Below are 16,277 nucleotides of genomic sequence, written 5' to 3'. Positions count from 1 at the left end.
CTGAGTGAAGTTAAACAGTGGGTGGTTCCAGAGCTCATGGAGCACTTGTGGGGAGAGCCCTGGGAGCATAGGGGACCACTGGTTACTCTGTTCCTGGTGGGCTGGCAGATGTCAGCACGGGGTGTGGCCACTCCGAGATTCTCAGCACTGCCTGCCTGCCCATTGGTGTATGTGGGATTTTTTTTAGGTGTTCGGGGGCAGAAGCTATAATTATTAAATATATGAGAATACTGAGTGGCATTTGCATTGATATACTTTTGATAAATGAATGAGTGAGCATTTGATCCTTTCACCAAGAGATAACCCGAGCACACATTTAGAATTTTTAAGATAGTACCCACTTCATTTTTAAAGGCCACCTTACACACAGAGTGAGATTGTCTGTACTCCTCCCCCCCCTCTCCCCCCTTAAGATGGCAGCTTTGGCAGCTTTTTCTGTGATATTTTTCTGAAAAGTATAAAAGAATTTTCCAGCCATGTTATACTTTACCTCTTGCTTGACATACAAATACTGGACTTCATTAATCTCTCAGGTCCACTGTATAGATCCTGGCTTAGAACTGTGGCAGTGGAAGCTAGAGGACATGTTTAAAGAGCATGGAGGGGTGACTGAGGGGGAGGGGGAGGAAAGAAAGAGGAAAGGGAGTGATGTAAAATGAATCCCTGCCTTTTCCTCTGGACCAGGCAGGAGGTAGCGCCTGCAGTCTGTTCTCTGAGTAGGGATTGCCTGAGTGGGAGGAGATTCGCCAAGGAAGTGGTGCTTGCAGGTGAAGAAATGATCAATTGGAGGTAGAGGTGTTCCCGAGGAAAGACGTCTGGGCTGTGTCGGAGGTTGTGGTGGTCTTCTGTGGAGGTAGGCTGCTGGGAAGAGCAGAGTAAGCACCAAGGACAGAGCTCTTCTGCAAGGTTGCAGGGCCCAGCACAGGAGCCCTGCAGTGCCTGCAATGACCAGTAGGAGGCCACAAAATTCAGTCACGCCCACCAAACTGCTAGTGCTCAGTAGCCACCTGTGGTTAGTGGCTTCCATATTGGTTAGCACCTCCATAAAACATTCCATCATCACAGAAATTTCCATTGGACAGTGCTGAGGTAGACCAAGAAAGGGTACCACAGAGATCAGGGTGAAGCCAGCAGTGAGTTCATGGCCTTAGTATTCAGGGTATTCAGGTCTGCAGAGAAGTCAGGGCACAGAAGCTTAAAATGTGACTGGTGGGTTTGAGAGTTAGTAGTTATGGGGACCTTTGAAAGGGTTAGGTAAGTGGTAGGGAAAGAAATTGCTGCGGATAGAGAAGTAAGTGGTGGAGGGAGGGGCATGACAAACTCAGGTGACTCTTATAAGGGAGGCTGTATAGCATAGTGGCTGAGAACTATGTTTTATATAGTTCTAGAATTTTTCACACACCAAACCACTTAAGTTCTGAGCCTGGTTCTTTCACTTGGCAGCTGTGTACTTTGGGCAGATTATTTCTTCCTGTGCCATAGTTTTCATAGTTGTAAGAGAGAAATAAATAATAATGATCCATTGCATAGAATTGACGTGTTCATGTAAGCGAGTAGGTGCTCAGTCAGTGCTTAGTCATAGCACTTATTAGTATTAGCATTAGGAAGTGGAGGATAAAATCCTATATAATAAAAGGCTAATATGCAAATAGACCGACGGCGGAACAACCGAACAACCAATCACTGTGACGTGCCCTGACCACCAGGGGACGCGAGTGGATCATGGTGGGTGTCGGCCGTGGTGGGATGGTGGAGCAGGTGAGTGGGGACGCCAGACCAAGGCGGGGTGCCAGTCACTGTCATTGGGGCGAACCTCTGATGGTTACTGAAAATTCTTTGCTCCCACGTGCCGCGGTCCCGCCTGGTGCTCACACCTGCTGCTGGCATCAGCCCTGCTCCCACCCACTGCTGGCGCTGGAGCCACCGCTCGCACCTGCTGCCGGTGCCCAGCGCCCAACACCGGCCTCGATCGCTTGGTGCCGTCAGCAGGTCTGAGTGGCAGTTGCCAGCCCCAATTGTCCTTCAGGGGTTCTCCACCTCCCCCTGCTCCTGAGGGGCAATTGGGGCCAGCTGCCGCCGCTCGCACCCTCTGCTGGCGCCAGTCCCAATTGCTCCACGCTGTCAGCAGGTGCAAGCGGGGCCAGCGCTGTCAGCACATGGGAGTGGCAGTGGTGGGAGCAGATCTGCTGCCAGACGGGACCAGGGGCCGTGGCGGGAGGGGCCAGGCGGGGGCACGGAGGAAGGGTCAAGACCCACCCCTGTGCCCATCTCAGCCTTGCGGCCCACAGTTCCTTTCAAGGTGCATGAATTTGTGCACTGGGTCCCTAGTATTAAATAAAGGGAAGGTGAGAGTGGGAGAGGAGTGGTAAAGAAAGGACTGATGATTCAGGAATCAGTTCCCAAGGAGAAAGGGGTGTTGCATTTCAGAGCACTGGTAGATGAAAGGCAGAGGAATGGGAGAGTGAAGGGGCTAAAGATAGAGATAATGGATACAGATAAGTCAGCTTCCAGGTAGAAGAATGTACTCTAAGCAGGGTTAGGGACAAAGGCAATTAGGGGTGACCCTGTAGTGTTAGGAAAATGAAATCAGGAAATGCAGTGGGGACATCTGGGAGTAGAGAGTTCATCCAACCAATAAACAGTACAAGCAGGATTGGTAGCAAAGGGTCATAGTGCAAGCTAGGAACCCTGACACCAGGGAAAATCAGAGGATTAGGAGTTTTACTGCAGCTTTTCAGGAACTTGTTTGTGTTTCTGAAGAAGGCAGGAAACGGCCACCATTTAACTGGCTCATATCCTAAAGGTAAACATGAGGAAGGAGCATTTGACTAGTTGAGAGGGGACAGAAGAACGGCCCAGCAGAGTAAATGTTTGGTAAAAAAATTTTTACCAACGAAAATGTTCTTATGATGTTAGAAATTTTAGAATAAGGACTTTCTGTGCTTTTCTTGGTCCTCGAAATACTCCCTTTATGGGGCATGTTTAAGTGATTTGAAAAAGACTTGGTCACAATATTCATTTTTTCTACAATTGAGAATCTATAAAAGGCTAATATGCAAAGTGTCCCCACGGGAGTTCGACCGGGAGACCAAGAGTTCTGTTGCTTGCTATGATGTGCGCTGACCACCAGGGGGTGGCACGGAATGAAGGAAGGCCCCAGCCGGCAGCTGGGGAAGGGAGGCCCTGGCCAGCAGCCAGAAGGCTCCAATTGGCCCTGATTGCCGGCCAGGCCTAGGGATCCTACCCGTGCACAAATTTTGTGCACCGGGCTTCTAGTAAAGTTAATAAAAATCTGTTTTAATAGTACCTCACATCCAGCTAGACTTAAATAATTCAGCAAGCATTAACCGCTCATAGGACATGTCAGGCTCACTGATGGGGCAGTTGCCCACAGGGAGCTTACACCAATATTAGAAGCATCCCATTACTGAGGAGTGAGGAGTGTGCAGTAGAACAGCGGTGGAAAGTGTTAGCAGATAGTAATAGTCATCCATCTTGCAGACGATCCATAGCATCACTTTGGTTACACTTCCTGCTTTTGTAGGAACATGGAACTTTTAAAGTGATTCTCCTTCTGGATCTCCATTATCCTAGACTTCTATTTTATGATGACTCGCTTACCGCACATGTGCATACATACGCACACACACACACAAAATGAACAGAGGCCAAGTTTTCCTTAAACATATTTTTAGCTGTTATTTATGTTAGTTATGCTCCATGGTTGCTTGACTTTTTGTGAACTTCATGTAGAATTTGTGCTTGCTTATCAAGGTGACATAGTGACAGGCACAGGGATATTGTCATTATTTCCTTTACAGCATCTGAAATTTAGTCTATTGGTGCCGGAAGCCAATTCCAGCATGACAGCAGGGCTGAATCTGGAAATGGCTGATGGCATTTCCCCAAACCTGAATAGGATACATTAAATTGATTGTTTGCTGCCAGACAGCTCAGGGCATCTTAATCTACCTTTTATTGCCTCCTACTGGCCAAACACCTGAACAGCCGTAGGCTAATTCTCCCCAATCTGACAGTGTACTCTGTATACGAAACCCTGACCCTTTGAAGTGTATGTCTCTGCCTCGCCTCAGGACAATTTGTGTTAATAAAAAACATGGGGTCCTGAGATGAGGAGATCTTAGTTTCCTTTAAACTAGGTTCCTCTGACCCCCAAATGCCTTTCAAAATTATATTTTGTCTCTGGACTATTTAATCTACACACAGCCCCTTCTCCAGATTTCCTCAACCCTTCTTAATGCTGGAACAAGAACCCCGGCATATTGGTAAATTTTACTTTGACTGACTTAAATTTACTGACAAATAGAAATCTGTAAAAAAAAAAAAATAGTGTATGTACTTTTCTTTATTACATAGGTTTAATTGAAGTAGGAGTATATGATTTCTATTACTGACGAAAATGTAGTAAAGTATTATTCAAAATATATCTTCTGAATGATGAAAATTACCTTTCACAAACAACATGTTCGAGACTCTCTAGGGCTCTCATTCAGGAAGTGTGATTTTTATTTTCACACATGGTTCCCCCAGGGGTCATCGCATGTGACTTGGCTAATAGCAGGGGGTAAGTGGCCAGAGAGACTGGCAGGGCTGGCTGCTGTGGGCAGGAAAGTTATGCTGCAGATTCGTCCTGGGCCTGCAGTTTCCTTGTATTTTTTTTTTTTAATGCACATAACATAAAATTAACCATTTAAAGTAAACATTTCATTTGGTACATTCATGGTGTTGGGAAATGTTTTCTATAGTTCTAAAATTTTTCATCACCCCAAAGGAAACCTTGTAGCCAGTAGTCAGTTGCTGTCCATGTTCCCTTCCCAGCCCCTGGCAACCACCATCTGTGTTGTTCCCATGGATTTACCTGTGCTGGATATTTCAGATCAGTGGAGCCATACATATGTGACATTTTGTGCCTGGCTTCCTTCACTTTAGTACCATGTTTTGGGTTTGTCCATGTTGTAGCATGTGTCAGTACTTTATATTACTTTTTATGGCTGAATACTATTCCATAGCATGTATATACCACAGTTTATTGACCTGTCATCTGTCAGTGGACATTTGGGTTGTTTGCACTTTTGGATTATTATGACTATGAATAGAGCTGCTATGAATATTCATGGCCAAGGATTTGAGTACCTGCTTTCAGCTCTTTGGAGGGTATTCCTAGCAATGGGATTGATGGGTCTTGTAATAACTTTGAAGAGCCACCAAACTCCTTTTCACAGCAGCGGAACCATTTTCTGTTTACAAACCCGTGCACGAGGGTTCCAGTTTCTCCATGCCCTTTCAGCACTTGTTATTTCCCTTGTTTTCTGGTGGCATCCTAATGGGTTGAATAATATCTACCTTTAAAGTAGCAACCCTGTCCTCATTTTCCCTCAGGAAGTAAGATCAGAACGGACCCTCCCTCTTCTCCAGCAGTGCTGTGGTGCTGCCCCCGGTCGTGATCGTGATCGGAATGCCTTGTAGTGAGATGAGCAGTGGGTGGTAAGAGCGTGTCCATCTGAACCGTTAGGCTTCCATTTCCCTCGCCTGAGTGGCTCAGGCCTCCCTCTGCAACCCCTGCCACCTTTGTACTCTGTCTCCCTCCTCCTGGCCCTGTGGGCACTCTCAACACACTGCCCACCTTCCTCCTAGGACATGAATTCGGCCTTGCTGTGCTTGAGGTTGGTGATGGTGCCTTCCTTGTTCTTGTCTGTTCCACCTCCTCTGTCTTTCCTAGATGAATTTTTTATAGACTTAATAAATCCATGTTATAGTGATTTATTTCTTGTCTGTCGTTCACACATAACTGAGTAGCTTGTGGTATGGGAACATGACTTGTTTATCTTTATAACCCTAGGACCTGATATGACAGGTAGTTAGTTTGGAATCTGGTACAGATGCTTGACCCTCCCTCCCCCCATCTCTAGTTAATTCCATCTCATCCTCGTTAGATTCAAGTGAGAGGTCACCTTCAGGAAGTTTCCCCTGGCATTGCCTTCTCTTCCCCATAACGTCCCCTTTCTGTGTTGTGGTCATGCCCTACATGGGTCTGTTGTCCCACTTTCCATGTTGTGTGTATCTTTATAAGACCGTAACCAGCCATTGCTTGCTTACCCCACCAGACTCCCTGTCCCCTTTCCTCATTGTCCTTACATTTCTTCCATCTAATGTTCAGTGTTTTCCGTTTGTTGGCTATTTCCCCTCACTAGGATGTAAGTTCTGTGAAGACGTGGTTTCTGCCTCCTCTTCTCTGTCATGTCTCTTGCATGTAGAACAGAGCCTGCCACATAGTAGACGCTCAGTATTTCCTTAATGCATGAATGGCCAGGTCCAGGTCGGAGGACTCCTGAGAGCAGAGCCTGTGGGGCCCTCCTCTTCACAGCCGTGGCACCACACGCCAGAGCTCGGCACACGTGTGAGTGTAGTGCTTATTCCCACAGCAGAACCTTTTCCTACATTATATATGCTGATTCTCTTTTTGTTGTTTATACCCAAATAATTATATAAAAATAGAAAATGCACATAAGCAAAAAGAATTGTCTAACTGCAAATAATACATGCTTCAGTCATAAGTTTTGTGTCTAGGGAATAATGGGTTTATCAAAAGCTATTTCCTGTAAAGGTAAAAGCATCCATTCGCAAGGAGAAATTTCTTTTGAATTGTAAAGATGGCCAATCCTATTAAGAAGTTAATGAGCCTGGCTAGTATAGTTTAGTGGTTGAGCGTCAACCCATGAAGCAGGAGGTCACGGTTCGATTCCCAGTCAGGGCATCAGGGCACATGCCCAGGTTTCAGGCTCATTTCCCAGTAGGGGGCATGCAGGAGGCAGCCAATCAATGATTCTCATCATTGATGTTTCTATCTCTCTCTCCCTCCCCCTTCCTCTCTGAAATCAATAAAATATATATGTATTTTTTTAGTTAATGATTTAGAAAAGAGTTGAATAATCCTACAGCCATATATCGAATTTGTCATTGTTGGGGTAGATTGAAAATTACAAAGGTAGTATAGAGTCTCAGGTGTGCTGGATTCTTACAGAGGTTGAAGGTAACATGCTGCAAGTTTCCAGTTTAATTAGCAGGTGATACTCAATGTCATTGAAAGCAAGGTAGCCTCCGAAGCACCTTGCCCTTCTATATATTCAGGGTATAGGTCTCCATTCAGAATAAGTCATCTTTGACCCTCTATTAAAACAGAATATTTACAGATATTTTCCATTAAACCCAGTTCTCTGCAACCAGCTTCTTTGCTCTGAAATAACTCTGTTTGGTGATGTGGGTGATTCTGATACTCAGTGTGAGACCCACTGTAACAAACAAGTTCATTTCCCTGCTTTTAGCAAAAGAGTCTGAGGCCACTTAGAAAATGATTGTTTTCCTTTTTTTTAAAGATATAGCTAGATCCTAAAGAGATTACTAAAGTATAATATCACTTTAAGTTTTCATTTCTGGCCTTTAATCTTCCTCAAATTTTCTATTTTCTTTCTGATATGATATGAATTGATCTCATTTCACTTTCCTCCCAAATGAAAGCCTTGTTTTCCATTGCTTCGCACGAGTCTGACCTGTAGGGCCTCCTCACCATGTTTTCCGTGTCCTGATGTGTGTGGCTGTGTCTGACTCTATCTGATCCATTTGTTTGCCCGTACTAGTCCCACATGGCCCTAACTGGCACTGCTCAGTGACCAGTCTTCCTGTCTTGATACACACCTTTCACCCTGAGAAAGAGAAGAAAAAACGAGAAAGAAAATAACTTGTTGAAATGGGAATTGCTTTGAGATGAAATAACTTGTTTGACATGAAATTGCTTTGAATCCATTGATAAATTTGGGAAGAACTTATATCTTTACCCTGTTGAGTCTTATAATAAACTAGAGGCCCGGTGCACGAATTCGTGCACCAGTGGGGTCCCTCAGCCTAGCCTGCGGGATCGGGCTGAAACCAGCTCTCTGACATCCCCCAAGGGGTCCTGGATTGCGAGAGGGCACAGGCCAGGCTGAGGGACTCCACTGGTGCACGATCGAGGCCGGGGAGGGACACGGGAGGTTGGCCAGCCGGGGGGGGGGACCATGGGAGGACTCCAGGGCATGTCTGGCCCATCTCGCTCAGTCCCAATCGGCCGGACCCCAGCAGCAAGCTAACCTACCGGTCTGCCCCCTGGTGGTCAGTGCACATTATAGTGAGCAGTTGAGTGGCCTTAGCATATCATTAGCATATTACTCTTTGATTGGTTGAATGGATGACTGGACAACCAGACACTTAGCATATTAGATTTTTTTAAAAAATATATTTTATTGATCTTTTTACAGAGAGGAAGGGAGAGGGAGAAGGATAGCGAGTTAGAAACATCGATGAGAGAGAAACATTGATTCAGCTGCCTCTTGCATGCCCCCTACTGGGGATGTGCCCGCAACCCAGGCACATGCCCTTGACTGGAATCGAACCCGGGACCCCTGAGTCCACAGGCCGACGCTCCATCCACTGAGTCAAACCAGCCAGGGCTAGACTTTTATTATATAGGACTAGAGGCCTGGTGCACCGGTGGGGTCTCTCAGCTGGCCTGCTGGAATCAGTGGACCTCTGTGCTGCTGCAGCCCGGCCTTAACTACCAGCTCATTGGGCTCCAGCCTGCTGTCTGCATTGATCCCGCACAGCATGAAGTAGTGTGTGAAGCGGCAGGCGGCCAGGGAGGAGCCTGAGCCCAGGCTGGGCACTGCTCCACTCCCGCTCATACTGGCCCCGCTGCGCCTGCCGCCACTGCTTGGGCTTGTGCTGCTTGTACTCGCCAGCGGTGAGTCCAGCATCTGGTGCCCATCTGTCAGCTGAGCGGTGCTCCTGCTGTGGGGGCGCACTGACCACTAGGGGGCAGCTCCTGCATTGAGCGTCTGCCCCCTGGTGGTCAGTGCGCATTATAGCTACTGGCCGATTGTCTAGTTGTCCAGTCACTTAGGCTTTTATATATATAGACTAGTAAGCCCTGCGCCCGAATCCATGTGCCAATAGGTCGCTGCTATCCTCCTATAGCTCTCTGCCCACTGCCCCGCCCTCCTGTAGCTCTCCGCCCACTGCCCCACCCTCCTGTAGCTCCCCCAGCTCCCCTCCCCCCTCTCCCTCCTCATAGTTTGCTGCCCTGCCCCCTCCTGTAGCTCTCCGCAGCCCACTTATACCTCGCTGGCCCACCCTCCTGCTGATCCATGATCTGGCTGTGACGTACTTGGTCATTACGCTTCAGGGTGTAACGGCTAATTAGCATATTCCTCTCATTATATAGGATGAGCATTTATTTATGTCTTCTTTATTATTTTTAAGTAAAATTTTACAATTTTTTGCTCATAGGACTTGCTATAGTTTGATTTTAAATAAATTTTGTGTGCTGTAACCTGTTAAACTCTCTTATTCTAATAATAGATCATTAGATTCCTTAGTATATTTATATATGTTATGCCCAGATTTCAAGATTCCCAAGAAACCACATCAGGGAGCCAGCCAATCCGATGCAAAAGCATAAGAATCTGTATTTCAAGCTAGCTTGAGCTCCCCGTCCACCAGACTCACCGACACAATGGCAAACCAAGTGGCTGAGAGACAGAACCCTGCCTAGAGACGGGTTTTAAAGGGGGAGTTGGAGTAAGGGGAGGATAAAGGACTGTGCTCTGCCGATTGGCCAGGCGCAAGTCGATGTCTTGTTCCTGGGTGTGGCTAGCAGAGTCTTAGACTTCCAGGGAAGAACCTTCTTGCCAAGCACGTGGCCAAGGTAAAATGGAGGACGTAGCCCTTACCCTGGGGCAAGATGGAGGGTGTAGCCTTTACCCTGGGGCAAGGTGGAGGGCTTAGCCCTCGCCCTTTCAATATACAAACATAATCAGATCATCTGAGAAGAAAGCTTTGTTTCTTTTTTCCAACTTCTGTGTTTTCATGCCTTGCTTTGCTGGCTAAGCTTTCCAGGAGTGGGTGCCCTTCTCTTAAAGGGAGTGCTTGTTGCTCCTTATCCAATTAAGGGAGTTTCTTTCTATTCCTGTGCCTGGAAGTTTTATCACAAGTGGGTATTGAATTTTATCTGAGGGTTTTCCTTTAAGATAATGGTAAATCATATTAATTGATTTTTTTTTAACTCCAAACCAATCTTATATTCCTAGAATAAGTCCATCTTAGTTATAATATTTTATCTTGCTAGATTATTTTTGCTATTGTTATTTAGGCTATTTCCATATATATTTATGAGTAAATCTGGCTTGTGTTTTTTTTTTTTTTTTCATACTGTCTTTGTCAAATTTTGGTATCAAGGTTTTCCTGGCCTTATAAAATGAATTAGGAAGTGTTCCCCTACCCTCAACTCTGGAAAAGCTGTACAGATTGGAATTACTTTGCCTTAGATTTTTGGAAGCAAACAGGAAAATTGTCTAGGCTTTTCATTTGGGGTGAGGGGTGGGGGATTTTACTTATTAATATAATTTCTTCAAAAATGTGGCCTCTATGGATTTTCTATTTGTGTTTTAGTCAGTCTTGATATGTTCTCTTTTCTAGAGTTATCCGTTTCTATGTTTTTATGTTATTGGCATGGATTTTATTGGTTCATCTTGTTAGTATCTGTGGCATTTTTCAGTGATGCCCTTTGTGTTAGCCTTAAAATACTTGCTCCGCCTCTTACTTTCTTGTTCCATTGTAAGAGAAGTTTGTAAGTTACGTGATTTTTTTCGAAAGAACTGAGTTGGTGTTTCTATAACACGGTGGGCAAAAATAGGTTTAAGTTGTGTGTACATGAAACACAGTTTATTCTTGTATTATTATTTATTAACTAGAGGCCTGGTGCATGAAATTCATGCATGGGTAGGGTCTCTAGGCCTGGCCAGCGATCAGGGCCGATTGGAGCATTCTGGCTGCCGGCCGGAGCCTTCCTTCCCACAGCTGCCAGCTGGCCGGGGCCTTCCTTCGTTCTGTGCTGCCCCCTGGTGGTCAGCACATGTCATAGTGAGTGGTCGAACTCCTGGTCCATCGAACTCCCGAGGGGACAATTTGCATGTTAGCCTTTTATTATATAGGATTACTGTATTTTTTTATTTTATTTTATTGATTTTTTACAGAGAGGAAGGGAGAGAGATAGAGAGTTAGAAACATCGATGAGAGAGAAACATCGATCAGCCGCCTCCTGCACATCCCCCACCGGGGGTGTGCCCGCAACCCAGGTACATGCCCCTGACCGGAATCGAACCTGGGACCTTTCAGTCCGCAGGCCGACGCTCTATCCACTGAGCCAAACCGGTTTCGGCGGATTACTGTATTTTTTATTACAACTGTAAACCTCCTTTTTCACACCCCTGGATGTGTTTTTGTTGCTGTTTCACTGGTTTTTGGTTTTAACTTTATTATTGCTTCTCCTCTGTTCTCTTTGGATTAATTTCTCTCTTAGCACTTCCTTCTCTTTGCTGCACATCGGACAGTATTAAACTACCCCGTCCCGTAGCTCTCTCTTCACTGGCTTCTGAAGCACACTAGTCTTGAGAGGTCTTTCTGCTTTCTTAGCTGCCCCCTTTCTGGCTCTCTTTGACTTTTCATCTCCTCATGTTGGTACCCTCCTGTCTTCAACCCTCTTTTCTCTATATTCATTCTTCTCTGATAGACATTTTTACTCCCCTGATTTTAGCTATCACTTCTCTGTAAGTGATTAACAGAATCAGGGAACACATTCCATGTCCTGGCTCTTCCACACACTAGCGACGTGTTGAGCAATCCACTGAATATTTCTTACGCTGTTTCTTCACCAATAAGACAAAGAGGTTAGACATAAGATCTCTGCAGTTCACCTTGTAATGCCATTCCAGGAACAGCCTTACAGAAGTGTGAGCTCGGCCTGTCATCTGAAACTGCCTTCTGGATCACTTTTCTTCCCTGTTTGGTCAGGATTTCTGAGTTCTCTCTCTCTGAGGTTAACCTTCCTTTCTGCAAATTCACCTTCTCCTCTGTCCATTCCCCTGGTTTTTTACTTGGATGTTCCCAGTTTTCCAGGCACATGTTTGGTGCTGGCTCCCAATACTCTGTCTCCCCATATTGTCCTCATACTCAAGACTGATCAGGGGGTGTGTATGTGTGTGTGTGTGTGTGTGTGTGTGTTGTGTTCCCTCTCTCCTTTTAGCTGAGTTTAAGTCTCTATGTTTTATAAGAATGATTTCTACATCATGTCTACTTTCTTCTGTCGCTCATCACCTTATTAAAAAACATCTGCCTTTGCATCTTACATCTCTGTTTATTGGAATTGTGGAATGTTCTTTTTACCTTACTAGCTTTGTGTATCCTACCTTTATGCCATGTCCCAGTGGCAGAGCCAGAACACCTAAATAGTATTACCCGTAGGTCCTTGTAGGAGGATCTATACCAGGGATACCGGAAATCAATCAGTCTTGTGTTAGTTAGTGCTGTCTGACTTATAAGGGGCTTGTTACCATTTTTGTGGGAACTTGGTAGTGGAACCAGTGTTCAGATCTCTTGTGGTCCCATGAGAGTGGAGCACTTGGTTCTGGCAGACTTCCAAAACTGGTGATGTGTCCATTCCTAGTTCTTGTCTCTGCTTGTCAAAATCTTACCTTCCTTCAGCCTTCTTGATTTATTCCTAGCATGTTTTCTGTAATTCTGTACACTCTTTAAAAATTTGTTAAATATGTTTTTATCAATTTTAGAGACAGAGGGAGATGGAGAGAAACATCGATGAGAAACATCAACATTAATCTGCTGCCTTCTGCACACTCCCTGCTGGGGATTGAGCCAGCAACTTGGCATATGCCCTGACCAGGAATTGAACGACCTCTTAGTGCATGGGTCAATCAATGCTCAACCACTGAGTCACACCGGACAGGCCTCTCTGAAAATCTAAACCTAGTAATGATTTTGTGCATAGAGATAGAAACAGCAGCGTTTCAACTTTAAGAGAGTGAAACTTCTATAGTGTGTAGCTTCCAGAAGTGACCCCAATCACTTTACATTTTACTTCATACTAGTCCATCATTATTTGACACAAGCAGGTATCTTGTATTCATTAACTTCATAGATCTAGATAGTTCTATAGTATCCTATGTATGGGAAAAAAACATAAAAGAACAATCACTGAGATTTTAAGGAGGTGCAATGTATATACACATCTATCTATATATATATAAAAGCCTAAGTGACCATTACGATGGAACGACCAGAACAACCAGAATGACTGGTTGACCAGTTGCTATGATGTGCACTGACCAGCAGGGGGCAGAAGCTCAATGCAGGAGCTGCCCCCTGGTGGTCAGTGCACTTCCACAGGGGGAGTGTCGCTCAGCCAGAAGCCAGGCTCACGGCTGACGAGCACAGCTGCAGCAGTGGGAGCCTCTCCCAACTCTGTGGCAGCACTACTGAGCGGCAGCAACAGGCGCAATGGGCCAGGATGAGCGCAAGCGGCGCCCCGCCCTGGTTCTGGCTCTTCCTATATGGCGCACTGCTATATCCCCAAGGGGTCCCAGATTGCAAGAGGGCGCAGGCCAGGCTGAGGGACACACCCCCTTCCAGTGCACGAATTTCGTGCACTGGGCCTCTAGTTTCTTTTATAATTATCTCAAGGAAAAGTGATACATTTCCTAGGAATTAGGACACATAATGGCAGAAATTACACCTTTTAGAAATACTGCTTTACTCTCCTAACTGCTGTGCTCTATGTACACAGAGAGATGAGGGCAAGGAGATGGGTACTCCAGTGGTGGGAAGTGGAAGGGCAATACTTGGTCATGTGTCTGTATGGTTCTCGCAGGTTCCTGCAGTCTGTTTTATTTTATTCAGTGTAAAGTATTCTGATGTTTTCTAACTAATAGCTGGATATGGTAACTTGAAAACAATGTCTTAGATACCTTAGATGTATTTCTGGTTATTAGAGTGGTATGTCTTTCCACAAGTTAGTCCTATTCTAACATCAGATTCTAACATTTGTAAAATTATAATAATCGCAGAGCCCTTGCTAATCTATCTAATAATAGGATAATATGCAAATTGGTTGGACGCTGTCACATAATGACCGATCAGCAGGCTGCATCCCAGCCCCCTGTGCTGGCCCAGAGACATGAGGCTCGCGTCCCTGCCCCCTGCTCTGGCCTGGAGACATGAGACTCATGTCCCCGCCCCCAGCAACGGGCCCCGGGATGTGAGGCTTGTGTCCCCGCCCCCAGCAACGGGCCTATGATGTGAGGCTCATGTTCCTGGCCCCCCGGCCCAGGGTCGGGGTCGTGGTGGGGCCTCTGCCACCATATGCTGGGGTCTGCAGGCCTCCCCTGGCTCTGGCCTACCTCTTTGGGGCAATCCATCAAGGAGCCCTGGATGGGTGGGTGGGGCCCACCTCCTTGGAGTGATTTATCGTGGGGCTCCCACACTTTGACAGGGCACAGGCCATGCTGGAAACATCCCCCCCTGCCCGAGTGCACAAATTTCGTGCACCGGGCCACTAGTTACTTATAGGACTCAAGCTAAACTTTGGGATTGAATACAGTAGTAAAACTATTTTGATTATCATTTAAATGACTGTTTTAGCCATCAGGTTGTTATTTATTAACTAATGGCCCAGTGCACGGATTTGTGCACATTGAAAGGGAAATAATTAGAAGAAATATTTTAATATTGCTATTTACCCTTTCTCCCTCAGTGCCTGGGAGAGAATGACCTCTTAGTGTATGGGTCAATGCTCAACCACTGAGTCACACCAGACAGGCCCCTTTGCCCCCACCACCACTGCTGGTCGCCATTTGCGGGGCAATCAGCAGGGCGATCCCCTGCCGCCGATCCCCCGCCGCCGCCACCAGTCACCGTCTGCAGGATGATTGGCGGGGCGATTGGGCCCCTGCTCACACCCGCCTTGGTCTGGTGATGCCCACTCACTGGCTCCACCATCCCACCATGGTCCCGCTCTCATCGGAGCCCATTGGGGCCGGCAGCGTCTCCACTGCCGCCTGCTGCCAATGCTGCATCGCCAATGCCTGCCATGTTCTGCGCTGCCGCCTGGTGGTCAATGCATGTCATAGTGAGCAGTCGAACTCCCAGTTGAGGGGACAATTTGCATATTAGGTTTTTATTGTATAGGATGTGTTTAAGTTAAGAATAAGTTTGTCTTGCTCTTGTCAAAGTCACCAGTGAATTTCTTCTGTCGAAGCCAAATGCTGAGAAGGATGAGACCAGGGGAGAACCTTGGTACCTCCTTGCAGCTCCGTCTCCACCATCTTAACAGCAGTGTGATGACAGTAATCTCTTCCTAAGTACCTCTCATTTATGCTTGTTGGGCCTGTTTCCCAGTCACCACATCCACTCCTGATTTCTCCAACACTGTCTTAGATTGTAATGATAATTTGTAGTTTTGTTCCTGTTTCCTATGCTCTCTCTGTGCTTGGGTACTTGTCCTGCCGTCCTGCCTTTAGAAATTATTGTAGTGCACTTTCTTTTGCATTTCTCTGCCTCCTTGGAGATACTTTGGAAAGTGCTTATACAAATAGATGCCTGGTAAATGTTGGTAACTGAAGTCTAGTGCTTAATTTCAGTTGAGCTTATGTTTGTCATAATTATGTTCTTTTGCTTGCTTTCTAGGCACACAAACGAATGGTCTGGACTTTCAGAAGCAGCCTGTGCCTGTTGGAGGAGCAATCTCAACAGCCCAGGCCCAGGCTTTCTTCGGACATCTCCACCAGGTAGAATGTTCTGCTTGACTGTGAGCAAGGGAAGGATGGAGGCCTGGATGCTGGGGCCTGGGCAGGTCTTTCAGGATGTGGGACTTCTTAAGTTGATCAAGCCTGGTGCTAATCACATCTAATCGTGCCATTCTGAATGGCTAGTCCACATCTTATAGTTTAGTTGACTATAGCTATTGACCTCACAGCTGAGAATGTGTCAATATTATGTTAGTCCTCCATCGATTACGTTTGCCTGAGTCATTTATTATTATCATGGTCCCAGTGGTGATCCTTATTTTAATGTAACTGTGGTTTGAATTTCTGAACATATGACATGTGAGTATGAAATAGTATGATAGCATTCTGTGTGTTTTGTAGGACAGAATCCTTTCAGCTAGAGCTTGTCGTTAGGGCTATCATGTCTTAAAAACTTGACTATGTGGTGTGCACATATGTAAGATTTCTACTCTGCTGTGTACATGGAGATTTTGAAATTAGAGTGAGCAGATAATTCTGATAGATTATAACAATAATGCATGTAAGTAGCTTGTTCATATGTGTTCTTTCACACAATGTGGAAGATGAATTAAGTTTTTAGATCTAAGTGTC

At 45.8% G+C, this 16,277-nt stretch overlaps 1 protein-coding gene across 5 annotated transcripts in view; it reads left to right on the top strand.

The window, feature by feature from the left end:
* POU2F1 (POU class 2 homeobox 1) overlaps positions 1-16,277 on the top strand; it is a 124,561-nt gene that overhangs the window by 72,220 nt on the left and 36,064 nt on the right. For all 5 annotated transcript variants that reach the window (XM_070397304.1, XM_070397305.1, XM_070397303.1 and 2 more), the window contains exon 3: positions 15,586-15,686. In XM_070397304.1, the coding sequence (XP_070253405.1) occupies positions 15,586-15,686 (101 nt within the window). The remainder of the gene's footprint in view (positions 1-15,585; positions 15,687-16,277) is intronic.

Source organism: Myotis yumanensis, unplaced genomic scaffold (genome assembly GCF_028538775.1).
Source record: "Myotis yumanensis isolate MYYU_CA2020_CCGP unplaced genomic scaffold, mMyoYum1.0.hap1 SCAF_17, whole genome shotgun sequence".
Classification (NCBI taxonomy): domain Eukaryota; kingdom Metazoa; phylum Chordata; class Mammalia; order Chiroptera; family Vespertilionidae; genus Myotis; species Myotis yumanensis.
Note: the sequence above shows the minus strand (reverse complement) of the source record. Positions and strands in the feature narration are given on the sequence as shown.